General features: G+C 38.4%; 1 protein-coding gene across 7 annotated transcripts in view; it reads right to left on the bottom strand.

Moving 5' to 3' along the window:
* arid1b (AT-rich interactive domain 1B) overlaps positions 1-16,363 on the bottom strand; it is a 412,366-nt gene that overhangs the window by 247,899 nt on the left and 148,104 nt on the right. For all 7 annotated transcript variants that reach the window (XM_059986071.1, XM_059986072.1, XM_059986073.1 and 4 more), the window contains exon 4: positions 3,434-3,544. In XM_059986071.1, the coding sequence (XP_059842054.1) occupies positions 3,434-3,544 (111 nt within the window). The remainder of the gene's footprint in view (positions 1-3,433; positions 3,545-16,363) is intronic.

Raw genomic sequence — 16,363 nt, 5'->3', positions numbered from 1 at the left:
GACAAATTTATGCTTGCATAAACATTGTCTAAAATTTTCTCACTGAAATATTTATAGGTTGCCCCTCATGCCACGAGTCCTGATGTCAGTATAACTTCAACAAAAGTCCCTATTCCAGGATCCCCACACAGCCTCTTGCTTTCCGAGAAAAGGAAATGAGCTCAAACCTACTGCAGGCAGTAATGATTTTCACTTGTCTACTCATACGCTTTCGAGACTTGAATTACCCACAGCAGGTACCTCAAATCACTGGAGCTGAACCACAAACAATGCTTCCCCAAAAACTGGCAAGTTAGACAAATCAACATCAGTATTCTCCCTCACCCCGCAGCTATCATCTTTAGTATCAAGGCTTTATTTCACTAAGCCAGCAGTGGGGGAGGGGGGGGGCACATCATTTACATGCCCTATACCAGATTTTTTCTTAAACACTCTGCTCCAAATTGTCAAGGCAAAAGATTACTTGATGTGTCAAGGAAAATATTCTCAACTGCTCTCTCACTTAACTGGGTGATACTCACAACAGGCCTAGAAAAATTAATAATTTCTTTACTAAAACTCACTGGTTGAATTGAGGAAAAGTTAATTACAGAAGTATTGGGCAGGAACTAGGGAGAGTAAGTTGGGAACAGCAGTTGTTGGGCAAGTCCACATCTGAAGTGGAAGTCATTTAAAGAAGGCCTGTGAGAAAGAAAGACAAGGATGGGTAGATTCATGAATTTTGGATAACAAGACAGGTTGCAAATTTAGTCAAAAAGGAGGCTGAATTTGGACAGGCCCTTGAAGGAATATAAAGGAAGGAAGAAAGAACGTAAACAAGGAATCAGGAGGATAAAACAGATCTATGAATACCTTATGGCAAATAGAATTAAAGTAAAGCCTAAGGCATTTGAAACATACATTAAAAACAAAAGGGTAGGATCATTTAAGTACAAAAGAAGGGAATGTATGTCTTGAGCCAGAGCAAGTGGCAATTGCATCACTATTTGCCAAGGAGAAGGACATGAAGGACATAGTGAAGATGGCATACAAAAATTCTCTGGTACATTCTTAACAAGGAGGGACTCTTGAAAGTATTAAGGTGCACAAATCCTAGAACCTGATCCAACCCAGATTACAGAGTGAGGCAACCAAGATTGCTGGGGTTAATAGATATTTGCATTCTCTTTAGTCACAGGTAAAGCCCCAGAAGCTGGAGAACAGCCAATGCTGTTCCTCTGCTGAAGGAAAAACTCTAAGAGACAAACCAGGAAATTACAGGGTGGGACATTTACTAGAGAGTGGGTGGGTGAGATGTTACTAGAGAAAATTCTTAGATATTGGATCTAAATGCATTTGGAAAATCTGGGTCTCATTAGAGATAGTCAGCATAGCTTTTTGTGGAGTTGAGGCTTTTAATGTGTTGAAGATACTGATGAGGGTAGGGCACTGGATGTGTAAATGAACTTCCATAAAGTTTCAACAAGGTCCCTTACGCTATACTGATGTGGAAGATAGGACATAGGATCCATGGAGACTTGGTAGATTAGATTCAAAAATGGCTTAACCATAGAAGACAGAGTGTAGGAGTATTATTCTGACTGGAGATCTATGACCAGTGGTGATCAGTGTGACAAAAATGTAGGTGGACCTGTAAGTCTGCAGCTCTCTGAAAGTGGCAACACAAGCAGAAAAGGCTGGTAAAGAAAGCTCATGGTATACGTTTTTTTGTTGGTCAAGGCGTTGAGTTTAAAAGTCAGAATGTCATGATGCAATCTTATAAAACTTTGGTTAAGATACATCCGGAGTACCATGTACAGCTCTGATCACTGCTTTACAGGAAGAATGTGGAAGTTTACAGGACGGTTCCAAAAAAAAGTTCACCAGGATGCAGCCTGGATTGGAGAGTATTAGCTATAAGGGAAGGTTGGAAAAACTTGAATTGTTTTCTCTGGAACACTGGAGGGTCAAAGACAACTTGGTGTGAGTATACAAAATTATGAGAGGCATAGATAGTGTAGATAAGAGTTTCCCCCACCCCCCATGGGCAGAAATATCAAATAATTGAGGACATATCTGTAAGGTGAGGATGGAAAGTTTAAAGGAGATGAACAGGGCGGGTTTTGATTTAAACAAGGGGAATGCACAAGGGAAAGTGATGGAATCAGATACAATCGCAATGTTTATCAGGCATTTAGAGAGGCACATGAGCACACAGAGAATGAAGGGCTATAGATTCTGTGCAGACAAATGAGATGAGTTTGTACTGGCTTCACAGTTGGCAGACACTGTAGACGGAAGGATCTATTTCTATGTTGTATTGTTCTATGTTCTATATAAACTACCTGTAAGAATCTTATGATGCATTTTCTACTGCCTTTGTCAGCACACAAGAATACTAAATCAATTTCAAAACAGAAAATCCCCAAATGTATGGAAAATGGATTTCTCTATTCAAAGGGTTTACATAAGGGACACTTTCCTGAAATCATGTGACTGGTCTAATATATGAATAGATGTTCAAGCTTCCAGGGGCAAACAGCTCACCCCTACCATAGTATGTAATTATAATGGCACACTTGACACACATTTGCAAAATTAATGGAAACAGAAATGTAACATAAAGGGGCCATAAATGAAGAGTAATTACTCTCAATTACATACAGTACTCAATGACTAAGTAACTTTTTCAATATCATTTTGATGTTTTCAACTCATTGACACAAAGGTGACATAGTTTTAAAACAGATCTATTTAGCAGATCAGTGTTCAACATCATTTGATAAATCGGATATTGAAAAACTGTTTCTAGCTGCAAGAGGGTTAGTAAAAGATAAATTACTGCTATTACACAAAAAAAAAATGACAGTAGAACTTTCTTTTGCTCACACACTGAAGTTTTGCATCTAGATTAATTTGGATGCATGAACTTTAAAACTGGTGGAAACAAATGCACTGCACACCTGTGAGAAAATACTGAATGGATTGTTGTTCTTTGTAGGAACAGCCAAATAGTCTGCTCATGAAGTCTCATTTCATGATGTAAGATGAACACCTCTGTCTGTAGGTGTTCCCCATGGATGTGTGTGGGGTGGGGGGGGGGGGGGTATGTCCCTGTAAAACACATCATCTCATGATTTTTCAGAACATGGAACCACACTATTTACTCGTGGGTCATGAGGAAAAAATTATGCTGATTTAATAAAATGTTTCATATAAATTCTGTGAGACCATGAGAGCAAATTGTATTCTCCATCTCTAATTTTTAAGCAGTGATTTGTAAATTTGATAAGGACAAATTTCCGTCAACCTTAGCTTAGGGGTCACCTGCATTCTTTATTAAGTAATAAAATGGCTTCTTTTATATTTTACCTAATAAAGGATCTCACATTCTTCAGAGTAACTTTAAACAGTACACTCAACAACATGAAAAGCATTATTATGAACCACTTACAGGCAAACTTGATGGTCTGTCTTGCTGTAACAAATTCAAATCTTCATGGTTGGGCTTGCTAGATGTCAATGGTGGTGCAGTGCGAGTTCCATAGCCTTCCTGAGTTATATCCTGTGAAAACAAAATTCATTTATAAATCTCTATATCTCTCTCTATGCATGTGTAGCATGCCAAGTTATCATGGCAAAGGACTAGCAATGTGATGAGATAACCAGCAGAGGGAAACAATTCAATTCTGGAAGGTCATAAAAACAGACAAGTGATTATCTTAAACTGCTAGACAACTTTTCCCTGGCACAATAACCTCCCACACTGCACAGCACAGCACAGCAGGTTGCAAGGGATTAAGAAGGATGTTTAAACCAACAAATGTCTGAAGCTTTCTTTGAAAGTTCCTCACTTCACTACATCAGGAACCAAAGTTAGACAGCTTTACAATGGACAAACAAAATGAGCAAGCAATGACTTTGCATCTCATTTGTCTTTTTCTCCCCCTGTTGCGACTGACATTTACACATGAGACTGGAAAACAGAACAATGTACACACATAAAAGTAACAAAGTAAATATGGTAATGCAAAACATTTCTCTCCTTATGTCCCCAATTCAAAGGTGTTATATGACCCCAGAACATACTTCAAAAATAAATCATTGTGGTTTCAAAGTTATGTGGGGAAAGACAAATACCAAATGTAAAGCGATCCAATTTACAAACCTTGTTTTAAAATTGTGTTTTCTCAGTTATGGTAAAATAAAACTACAGGTATTTTTGCTACAGCAAAAATTTCACATTTCGTTCAGGCATCAACCTACTTCCTAAGTGTTGTTTGTACTGGTGCTGTCCTGCAAATGGAATCTGTTGTCTCACTCTTCAATATAAAAAATTTTAAAAAGTTCCAGCTAATGACAGCAGATGTAATTATGGCTTCATCTAATTAAATTTCGAAGTGTAAGATTAAACAAAGGAAAGACAGAAGAGAACAAGTTAAATTGTTATCAAAATGAATAAGAAATAAAAAGAAAATGTTCAATAAATAGAAACAGGAAAAAGCAGGCAGTAATATCTAAGAATTTATAATATGCATCAATAAGACAGTAAAGATTTAAATAGACTCTAAATGTGCATTAAATGGAAACCTGATACAGCTAAATGCCAACTTGAACTTCACATATTGAGATTAAGTTTGTGTAAATTGTTCAAAAAGTTATTTCTTGAAATTCAAGGAGCAGAGACCCAGTGTCAATCCTAAATGCACTGTAAAGGAGTTAGTTAGATGGCCCCTTCTTTTAGTACTTCATCCAGCAGATACTTGCAATTCGCTTGCCTCTGCAGTGCCATAAATTGTTTCCACCTCAGATTCAATATTCAAGTCATTATTAATGTACCTTCCTGATCATGACTTACAATGAATATTTAGACCCGCACAAAGGCTCTCACTAAAAGCAGGGTGGCGCCTATATAAAACTCAAAAATAGTACAATTTGGATATGGCCATGAACCCATTATTCCAGAATCATTGTTGAGTTTGCTATCACTGATTCACAGCTAATTCTCAGATTAATGCACAAATATCTGTTATAGAATAGGAGCAATAAGAGAAATAAATCATAATAAGCAAACAAGACCATACAATTGCACAACTATGTATTGAATTTTTGAAGACCAGGCATTCTGAATGCTATTTGAATTATAGCCTACTGCAAGCCTTCCACACTATTCACTCATCCAAGTCCTGAATCCCGATGAAGGTCTCATGCCGAAATGTCAACTGTCTTCCCCTTCATAAACGTTGCCTGACCTGCTTGCTCAGTTACTCTGGCATTATGTGTACATTAATCAGTCAAAAATTCTACATTCGATACTGATATAAAAAGGACACTGGACACTGAAATAAAAGCAAAAAATGCAGGAAATACTTGGATGACCAGGCAGATGTCAGTGGAGAGAAACAATATTTTGTGTCAATGATCTTGAATCATAAAATACAGAATGACTTGCTCATTGTTTCCAACATTCTCTGTTTTTTTCTTTATCCTTTGATTGAATGAACATAGTACAGATAGAAAGCCTTAATCTCATTCACTTATTTCGCAATTTAATCTACCATTCAGCAATTTTTTCAAAATTGCAGCACCTCACATTTATCTCTTGTCAAATTAATTTTCAATTATGCCCAATCTGCAATGTATGTATTTTGCCAGAAAACCATACTCTTTGATTTTATTCCATGAATTTTAAGATTATGTTTCCTGCATCAAAGCCAATTTTGTAAAGGGTGACAAGGCAGTAGCCCCAGTACTTTTTGTCACACTTGCAACAACACTGGGGTTGACTCGTTGTAGCTCTCCATTCTCCAGTCCAAACATTCAGATACAAAGCTCGTCCCCACCCCAAACTTTTAAAAAAGACATACACTTAGTCTGAGTGCTGGGAATTTGATGTGAACTGCTGCTCTCTACTAACATTCACTTTTCAATGAATCACACTGCATCTCTTGAGAGAACTGGTGTTGGAAAGGCTACTGCTCAGCACTGCAATGTTTGGTTCAGTAATGGTCAATGTAGACTGTCGCTGGGGACAAGCAGCAGTTAATGCAGAATCAGAAAGACATACAAATCTGCCCATTCAGACCAAGGTGTTTCCCTGTGCTAGTCCCACTTACTTGCAATAGCCCCATATCCCTCTGAACCTTTCTTATTCCTGAACCTGTACAAATGTGTTAATAGACTGCTGGACCGCCTAACCGCTGCACACAAGCAAATGATTCAGACCATTATGTTTTTTTTCCCGCACTGAGGTTCGGTCGTCATTTTTAGTTCAGCAATTACTTGTCATCCTTATCCAACTTGTGTTAGTTTTCATCTCAAATTCTCATGCTCTGCATAGCTTATAAGCTTCCTTGAAAAATACTGAGGTCTAACAACCATTTAGTGGGGCAGCTTCATAGTACTGGCCACAGAGGCCACTATTTGAAAACAGTTGAAATTTGTTTGACTAATTTAAAGTAATAAATGTAATTAATTAGAACATAAACAGTAAAATAGTTTCCGATCAAAAATAAAACTTAGTAAAGTTTTCCTTTTGGATGGAGGTCAGTAACTCATTCAAATGAAAAGAGTTGTGCACAACAGGCCGGCTATGGCTTAAATAAAACTGAGGAGCCAGAGGCAAAGTGTACACAATCTTCAAAATGACCCTGGACTCAATGGCAATGCGTCAGCATCAGGCCTTCAGCATACATCACTCTTTCATGCAGAGTACAATCACAGGAATCTGGATAATCCATGCATTGCTGGTCATCAGCACTTTACTACAGATCAATCAGTCAGAAGTCAGTGCAGCCAAACCCAATATTTCTGTTACTTTAGTGTCATTATCATCCAAGGGTTCACACTATCGAAAGGACAGGCAGGTAGGCAGAGGAAGTGGGGTGACTATTGGTAAAAAAAAATGAAATCAAATCTTTGGAAAGGGGTGACATAGGATCAGAAGGTGTAGAATCCTTGTGGGTAGGGCTGAGAAAATGCACGGGTAAAAAGACCCTGATAGGAGTTTTATACAGGCCTCCAAACAGTAGCCAGAATACAAAATACATTTAAAAAGGGTAATGTCGCAATAATCAATGGGAATTTCAATACGCAGGTAGATTGGGAAAATCTAGTTGGTGCTGCATCCCATGAGAGGAAATTTGTAGAGTGCCTACCAGATGGCTTTTAGAGTAGCTTGTGGCTGAGCCCACAAAGAGAAAAGCATTTCTGGATTGGGTATTATGTAATGACTCAGACTTGATTAGGAAGCTTAAAGGTAAACAAACCCTAGAATTCACCCTGCAATTTGACAGCGAGAGAGCGGGAGAGAAGATATAATGCAGGGAAGTGCGTGGTCATGTACTTTGGCAGAAGGAATAACAGTGTGGACTATTTGCTATAATGGGGAGAAAATTCAAAAATGAGAGATGCAGAGGAATCCTCCAGCAAGATTCCCTCAAGGTTAACTTGCAGGTTGGGTTAGTAGTGAGGGAGCCAAATGCAATATTAGCATTCATTTCAAGAGGACTAGAATACAAAAGCAAGATGTAATGCTATTAAGGCACTGGTCAGACTGCTCTTCGAATATTGAAAGCAGTTTTGGGTCTCCTTTCCAAGAAAAGATGTGCTGGCAAGGATGAATGGTTTAACATATGAGGAGTGTTTGATAGCTCTGGGCCTATCTCACTGGAGTTCAGAAGAATGAGTGGAAATCTCACTGCAACCTATTAAATATTGAAAGGTGTGGATAAAATGGATATGGAGGGGATGTTTCCTGCAGTGGAGCCTAGGGCCAGAGGACATAGCCTCAGAATTGAAGGACGTCCATTCAGAATACAGGTGAAGAAAAATTTCTTTAGCCACAGGGTGGTGAATCTGTGGAATTCACTGCCACAAACAGCTGTGCAGGGCAAGTCATTGGCTATATTTACGCCAGAGGTTGATAGGTACTTGATTAGTAGGGTGTCAAAGATTAAGGGAAGAAGACAGGAGAACGTAGTTGAGAGGGACAATAAATTATCCATGATCGAATGGCGGAGACTCGATGGGCCTAATAGTCCAATTCTGATCCTACTTCTTATGCATCCTGAACTTATAGTACAGATAATTAAGACCTCTCCATCCTAATTTTTCTTTTGTATTTTATGCACAGGAACAGAGAATGTGGCAATGTGTACAAAGTAGTTACTTCTCCAGTATTATGTCTATTAACTTCCAACAAAGTAAGCTGGGGGGGGGGGGGAAATCATAATGAAGGATGTGGGGATGGAGGGGTGGTCAGAAGATGTGGCTAGACATATAAGCCTATAACAAAGGTTATCACAAAATTGAAGACAAGAGTTTGAGCTCCTTGTACTGGTTCAAAGTGAGGTTAATCATAGTTTTAAGGAGAATCTGTCAATAAATTAATAGCTTCTATTTACACTCCAAAAGAATTCCTATAACTCGCTTCATTGCACAAGCACAGCCATTCCAACCTTAATTGTCTGGTGCCGTACACGAACTATGCTGTACACACATGTTCGGAGGCTGAGTCAGTGAAGCTCAAGAGGATGGGCTTTACCTTCAAACAAAATAGTTCCACCTTAGGCTGCTTCTTACACAACAATGGATGTTTCTATGTCCTTCTTGTAAAAGAGCAACATCCCCACTGACTCCTGGGATACCTAGCCCCTTCCTGATCCAAGTAAAGAGATGGCACTGAGAACACTGGGAGTGTAAACGGGGGAAAAGCACACAACCTCCCAAGTGTTATACAGCAAGGAAACAGGTCCTTCAGAATAACCAAGCTGCCCAAATGATTTGCCTGTCCTTGGCCCCTGTACTTCTAAACGCCTTCTATCCACGCCGTAACTAAATGCCCCTCTGGAAATTTATTCCATTTCTGCACTTCCATATGCGAGAAATTTGTCCCTTAAATCTATCCCTCTCACTTTGAATCTCTGCCCTCTGGTTAAGGACTCCCCTAACCTGCGGAAAAGACTGGATGTTCATCTTATCTATGCCCCTCATGATTTTATAAATCTCTGTAATGTCAAAGTCCCTCAACCTGTTAAGTTCTTGGGATAAGAAGTCCAAGACAATCCAGCCTTTACTCCTGGTACATCCTTATCTTTCCTTCACCATTTCCAGCAAAAATGTGGACTTCACAACATCTTGGACAAGAGTAACATTACATCCCAACTCCTGTACTCCGTATCCTCACCAATGAAAGTATGCCAAATGCCTTCTTTACCACCATATCTGTGTTGCCACATTCAAGGAACTACGTACCTATAACCCAGGACTGTCTGATTTAGAACATTCCTCAGGAGTCTACCATTTTCAAGTCCTGACCTGAATTATCTTCCAAAACACCTCACTTTCATGTGATTTAAAATCCACTTTTATTCCTAGCTCATTGCTGTTTCTCAATTCATTCCTTGGCTCACTGGCCCATTTTATCAAGATCTCATAGTAATTTTAGATACCACTCTTCACTGTCCACAATGCTACCAACTTCAGTGTCATCCACAAATATACGAACCATGCCATGTCCCTTCTCATCAAAATAAATAAACGAATAACTGTGTACGTAACACCAATCACTGGGCACACTGCTGGTCACAAGCCTCTAGTCTGAAAAAATAACCCATCAGCAAAGCCTGTCCCTTATCGTAAAGCCGGTTTTATATCCAAATGTCTAGCTTGCTCTGGATTCCACGTGATCTAACCTTCCAGACCAGACCTGTTAAAATCTTTATCTTGTCAAAGACACTGCTGTAATTAATGGTGACAACATCTACCATACTGCCCAGGTCACCACTTCAAAACAACTCAATCAAATCCAAGAGGCACAATTTCCCATGCACAGGGTCATGCTGACTATTCCCAATCAGTGCTTGCTTTTACCCACTTACCTGCCTGAGTTCTGCAAAATCAGCAAGTCCCACATTGGCCTCAAAAGTACCTTTAAACCCACAGAACTGAAGTGAAAGCAAACCTCAAACTCAAGGCACTCTACATAATAGGCTTCAAGCAAATACCATCATTGGTGAAATCTGAGTGTCACCATTTACTAAAGATTTTATTGTACAAGCCACATAAAATCCGTAAGTACAAAGGATGGTCACATTCGAAGTATTCTGCAGTAAGTGGATCTCCTTCTGAATCTCTAGTCTTTCATCCATCTGCAGAATATGTCAGGAATGTGATGAAAAACACACCACTTGTCAGAACGAGTACAGCAGTCAAGAAGCTTGACAACAAAGTAAAGTTCAGCCCACTTGATTGCTTACCATCCATCCACCACTGTAACATTACCAAAGTCCATTAAAAGCACACTGTGACTGTAGTGTAGCTACCTACAAAATGCACTACAGCAGTCAATCAGGTCGTTCTCTAAAGAACTTTTCTAATCCATGGCTCATACCATCAAAAGGGACCAGAGCAGCAGGCACTGCTACTGCCACATTCGCCACAGACCAACAAAATATGGAAATGTATACACAACACACACAAAATGCTGGTGGAACACAGCAGGCCAGGCAGTATCTATAGAGAGAAGAACTGTCAATGTTTCCGGCCGAGACCCTTCGTCAGGACTAACTGAAAGGAAAGATACTAAGAGATTTGAAAGTAGGAGGGGGAGGGGGAAACACGAAATGATAGGAGAACACCAGAGGGGGTGGGATGAAGCTAAGAGCTTATATACTGGCTGGGTAGCCTCCAACCTGATGGCATGAACATTGACTTATCTAACTTCCGTTAATGCCCCTCCTCCCCTTCTTACCCCATCCCTGACATATTTAGTTGTTTGTTTTTTTGTCTCTCTCTGCCCAACACCCTGCCTGTTCTCCATCTCCCTCTGGTGCTCCTCCCCCCCCCCCCCCTTTCTTTCTCCCAAGGCCTCCCGTCCCATGATCCTTTCCTTTCTCCAGCTCTGTATCACTTTTGCCTATCACCTTTCCAGCTCTCAGCTTCATCCCAACCCCTCCGGTCTTCTCCTATCATTTCGCATTTCCCCCTCCCCCTCCTACTTTCAAATCTCTTAGTATCTTTCCTTTCAGTTAGTCCTGACGAAGGGTCTCGGCCTGAAACATTGACAGTGCTTCTCCCTATAGATGCTGCCTGGCCTGCTGTGTTCCACCAGCATTTTGTGTGTGTTGTTTGAATTTCCAGCATCTGCAGATTTCCTCGTGTTATTGCTACAGAAATGTACACCCACCCTTTCAACACCATTTGATCAAATCCTAAAACTGCACTACAAAACTGCTGCACTACCAAAAAAATAAATTGCTATCAACTCTTCAAAATAAAATAAATCTTAGTCTTGTCAAGGAGAAACACATCCTGCAAATAACAAAAGTATACAGATTACAAAACACAATTCAATGTTTTGAGTTAACGTTCAATGGCAAACCTAAGTTGCTTATCAATAGCCTCATTGCCTTTCAACTTAAAACATAACTACCAAATTCTAAATATATATTTTTGCAGGCTTATTGAATTATCAAAGCAGAGAGTACAGACAATTAATAGATTTTTTAATGATAACTAGCTAGCAGAAATCTACTATGTAACAACTGAGACCCTGAATCCACACGAGACCTTCTTAACTAAGAAAGAGCTGAGGAGATGGCAACAGCTATACTCTTCAATTAAAGTCAACAAAATGATGGTGACAGTAAAAATATATGATTTTGAGTCTTCACCCTGATTGTACAAATACATGAAATATTAACACTTACAGCTGCTACAGACTAGCTCAAAATAGGGATCTGAAATTGAATACCAAATAAAAGAAAAGGTGCAGATAATGATAATCACCAGGGGGACTCCTTCAGCAGACCCAAAGTAAAATATGCAAATTACAAAAAAACAAAGGTAGTAAGTGACAACGCACCTTTCAATCAGCTATTGGAAAAACTTCGGACATTTTTGAACATTTGGTATGATTCACCCAGCATAAAGAAAGCCAAAACATTCAAAAACAGAAATCAGCAGAAAAGACCCTCAAACATCAGATATAAAGAAAATGCACCATCAGATGTGGCATGGAAACAAAAAAAAAACACCATTAATTCTGGTACTATCCAGGCAGCAATGGTTAGTACTCACAAAGTAAAAGCCACTGCTATCACATTACATGGCAGAAGTAAAAAAAAATAAGGATACTGTCCCATTTATTAATCAAGTATCTCTTCTGAAATGCAGTCAAAACAGTCTGAAACTATATGAAGCAAACATGAAGAACAACCACCAAAACAGTTGGGACTACCAAAACTTGTGGAAGTTTAGATCCCTGAAGAAAATTAAGCACAACATGTTAACTCTGCTAGATCCAAGGTATTAATGATGTGAAATTGAGAAACTTGAAGGGCAAATGGAATTGTGCTGTATGTGGCTTTTCTGATTTAGTTTTATGGGCAATTTCAGGCCAAGTGACCTACAACAGCTGCAACTTACAATAATAAAGATTCTTAAAAGCTGTTATTGTTCACTGTAATTTTCTGATCTTCAGTTCAAGAACTTAAACAGCTACCTAATTTTTCTTTAGCATTTCACCTTATAAAACAAAAAAAAATCAGAGAAATACCTTCACTTTGAGCACGACATATAACCAACTCAACTGAAACAAGGAAACATTTCCAAATTTGATCTTATACATGGTAGTGTAACTCACTAAAAAGAGAATCCAGAATTTTCACAATGTTACATCACATCCTGATATTTTAATTCTTATTAGACAATATATTTTATCTTTAGATTTCAGCAATCTATCTTTTTAGATATAGAGAAATGATACCTTCAATGAAACAGTGGCCATTTACAATGAAAACAAATTGATTGATTTTACACTTTAAACTAGCACCCAATTTTTAAACATAATGTCAATGAAAAATATAATGAAATACGTCACAGAAAGTTAAAGGCCCTTCTATTTATTTACTAATTAGTAATCATTCCTGTCTTTTAAATACATTCACCATATATCATTCCTAATTTTTCACTCTTTACTGAGGATATCAAAACTACCAGTGGTTAAAGCATGTGTGTGCGTGTCTGTTTGCGCATGCGTGTGTGTCCCTGTCCCCTCTCACCTTCTTGGTAACTTGGCCTTTTATTGGCATTTCATGGACTGGAAAAGTGAAAAGCGGTCACTGTTTGGTTAGGTTGTGATTATGCGGGTAGTAGGAAAAATCATCCCTCTTTGAGCTTCTTGATCTCGTCACTTGAGATTCAGTATCACACAACCCTGCCACTTTGCTCTGGCCCACCCTTCATTAACCAGGTCCAATACTTGCCTTTACTGAGATCTTCCTCCTCCTACACAACACAGACACACAGACACTGAGACACACACACACACACAGGATTCCAGTTAATTGGAATATCAGTTAATCAGAGCAACTATTTATTTGAGACAACTCTTAAAGAACAAAAATGAATTGAGAAAATAGCCGGGATTCCCTTGATTTATTTGAGATAGACAGTCACGTGCACTTGTGGAGTCGTTCAATACTACATAGTGGTAGAGCAAACAACTGCATCAGTTGGTATGTTTATGTTGTTATGTTATCCATTTGGGCTGATGGACGCCGATTCAAAAAGCAGTGATTTTTGATAATTTAGTTTTCTTAAAAACTTTGACTTCAAAATTTTTTTGAGTTCATTACCACAAAAATATTAGACACGAGCCAAAAAAAAAAAATCCTACTGGGCCAAATTAAAAGCCTAACACCACACATCGTTAGCTGGCAGAGTAAACCGGAGTGCCAAAATCTACAACTGCATACTTGATAATAAACTGTGAGAAGAATGAGCACTATGCAAGGAACACCAAGGAACATCCAAAAAAAAGTGTGAAGGTAATGATCCAGAAATGAACTTCAAACTAGATGTTAAATAGGCTCTCAATTTTTCATTTTCACTGGATAAGGAGTGTGTGTCAGTGGACCAATGTTAAAAGATAAGTTGGAAAATCTAACTTCGAAGCTGGTTCATGAAGATTTTAAAAGCAACAGATGGCTGTTAGTCTCAATGCAAAAGTAGGCACCACATTAAATTCAAGAACGCACACAGCAAGAAAGGTAGTGCCGACAGTGTAAGTGTAGAAACACAGGAATCTACAAAACTCCCCGATTCACTTAGAACATTTTAAGCAGATGCTGTCTACAATCCCAATAAAATGGGCCTTTTTATCATGCAATGCCAGAAGGCTCCCTTTGACAAACACACAATATTATCACAGGTTGAAAGAAAGAAATTGATCATATAATTGTGTTGTGCTGTTCAAGTACATCAGGAATTGATAAAAATAAATTGTTGGTTATTGGGAAAACTGTTAAACTGCTATGTTTCAGGGGCTAAGAATGGATAGTTTACCAATTGAGTACTATGCCAGTGTACATTTGATAAATTCCTTTGTCAGTAGCCATTATAAACTAATAGAGTTTTATAGTACTGTAGTAATATTAGTAGTGTTCTAATTTGTATAGTATTTCATTTAAGTATATAATTTGTTACTCAGTTAAATGGCAGTTTTGTCTTTTTTTTAATACCTTTTTAACTATTTCTATTAAACTTCAGATAATTGGGGCAACCACTTAATTGAGCCAAAATGTACTGATTCCGATATGTCCCAGTTAACTGGATTCCACCGTATAAATATTGGGCATGAGGTCAGAAGTTTAGAAACCATCACAAACACTGACCAGGTCAGTTAGCACCTGTAAATGGAGAAACATTTGAGTTAATGATCTTTCTGATGAATAGAAAGGTCTTTGTTGTAAAATATCAATGTTGGGAGTGCAGCCAGTATTTAATACTTCATACTTTTCTTTTTTTTAAAAAGCAGAATGGGTCCAAAGACAGACCATTATATTTGCACTAAACTATTTCTTCATACTTAGCCAAAGAAAAGTAGTAGGTTGAACAAATGTACCCAATGGTGAATGCAAATCTTGCAGCTGTAGGTGTATTTTGTTTAAAACCTCTTATCTTCATTCTAATAATGTTTATTCGAAGACCTGGAATTTTTGCAATGATTCACAAGCTACAATAGTTGGATGCAGGTGAAGATAGGGATCATTGGCAAAGGAGCACATTGGAAGAAACGCCATCTACAGGCCTTCTCCAGTTTACAAACAAGTTCCTTTTTGTGGGTGTCCAAAGGGTAGATGGATAGATAGTTAACTGAGTGACATACTTACTTGAGATACAATGCGGAACTGGGCCCTCCTTGCAGCCTTTGAGCTGTGCCACTCAGCTTAACTCAAGCCTAAGTACAGGACAATTTACAATGATCCATCAACCTACTAACCAGCAAGTCTTTGGACTGTGCAAGAAAAATGAAGCACTTGGAGAAAACGCACAAATTCCACAGGAAGTACATACAGAATCCTTACAGATGACATTGGAAATGAACTCCATACTCGACGTCCTGAACTGTAAACGCGTCACACTAAGCACTATGCCACCAAGGTACCATATGACAGTATGTCAGAAAATACACAAACATCACTCAATATAGTAAAGCATGCCTCCACAGTATTGTAATGAATGGCAGCAAAAATAGAAAACTAATAAGAAAGAAAAGTTACTAAAATGGAGAGAGAGGGAAACTTGCTCTGCCATTTGTCAAAATGAAGATGTATAATTAAGTCATTCGTATGTCAGATGTCCATGTATCAGGAGTTGATAACCCAGAGATGGTCTGCATCAGTCTTCTTTCCCTCTTATTTGTACAACAATATCGAAAACAAGAATCTATCAAAAACAGCCAACAAATTCATTTTCCTTTCCAGCATCTGCTATCATGGACATAATAAAAGCTTGAAAAACCTGACAATATTGTCATTTAATTCATAATTGAATTACTTCTCCAAATTTCTCTTATGAATGCACTGAAATCCTGCCTTGGGTATAAATTGAAATTTTTGATAAATGTGCATCAGTTCAAATACTTGCCCAGCTGATTTTACTGTGAGCTCTGGCTTACTTCTTATAAAGCTTTATAACTTCGAAGCTGTAGCTTGGTTTAAAAATGTAAAAAAAACATTTTAAAGAAAAGATGGAGAGGTTGCCAAAATCTTTGCAACAGTTAATTTTGCCAAGTCATGTGTGGAAGTAGAATAAATGTAAAGTAAATTTGCATTTGAATACAGCAAATTCAAAACTAGCAAAACATTTCAAGAATTCCACTACGGGCAGTCCCATGCATGGATTAGACATAGGGATTAGTAAACTCATGCCAATGGAAGCTCCAGAAACCTTATTTCTGGGATGGGCTACATCTTGGGACAACTTAGTAAGCTCATGCCAATGGAAGCTCCAGAAACCTTATTTCTGGGATGGGCTACATCTTGGGACAACTCAAAGGACTGGTCCAGGACAGGGTCCTCTGACAAGCTGCTGGTGG

The sequence above is a fragment of the Hypanus sabinus genome, chromosome 12, assembly GCF_030144855.1.
Source record: "Hypanus sabinus isolate sHypSab1 chromosome 12, sHypSab1.hap1, whole genome shotgun sequence".
NCBI classification, from domain to species: Eukaryota; Metazoa; Chordata; class Chondrichthyes; order Myliobatiformes; family Dasyatidae; genus Hypanus; species Hypanus sabinus.
Note: the sequence above shows the minus strand (reverse complement) of the source record. Positions and strands in the feature narration are given on the sequence as shown.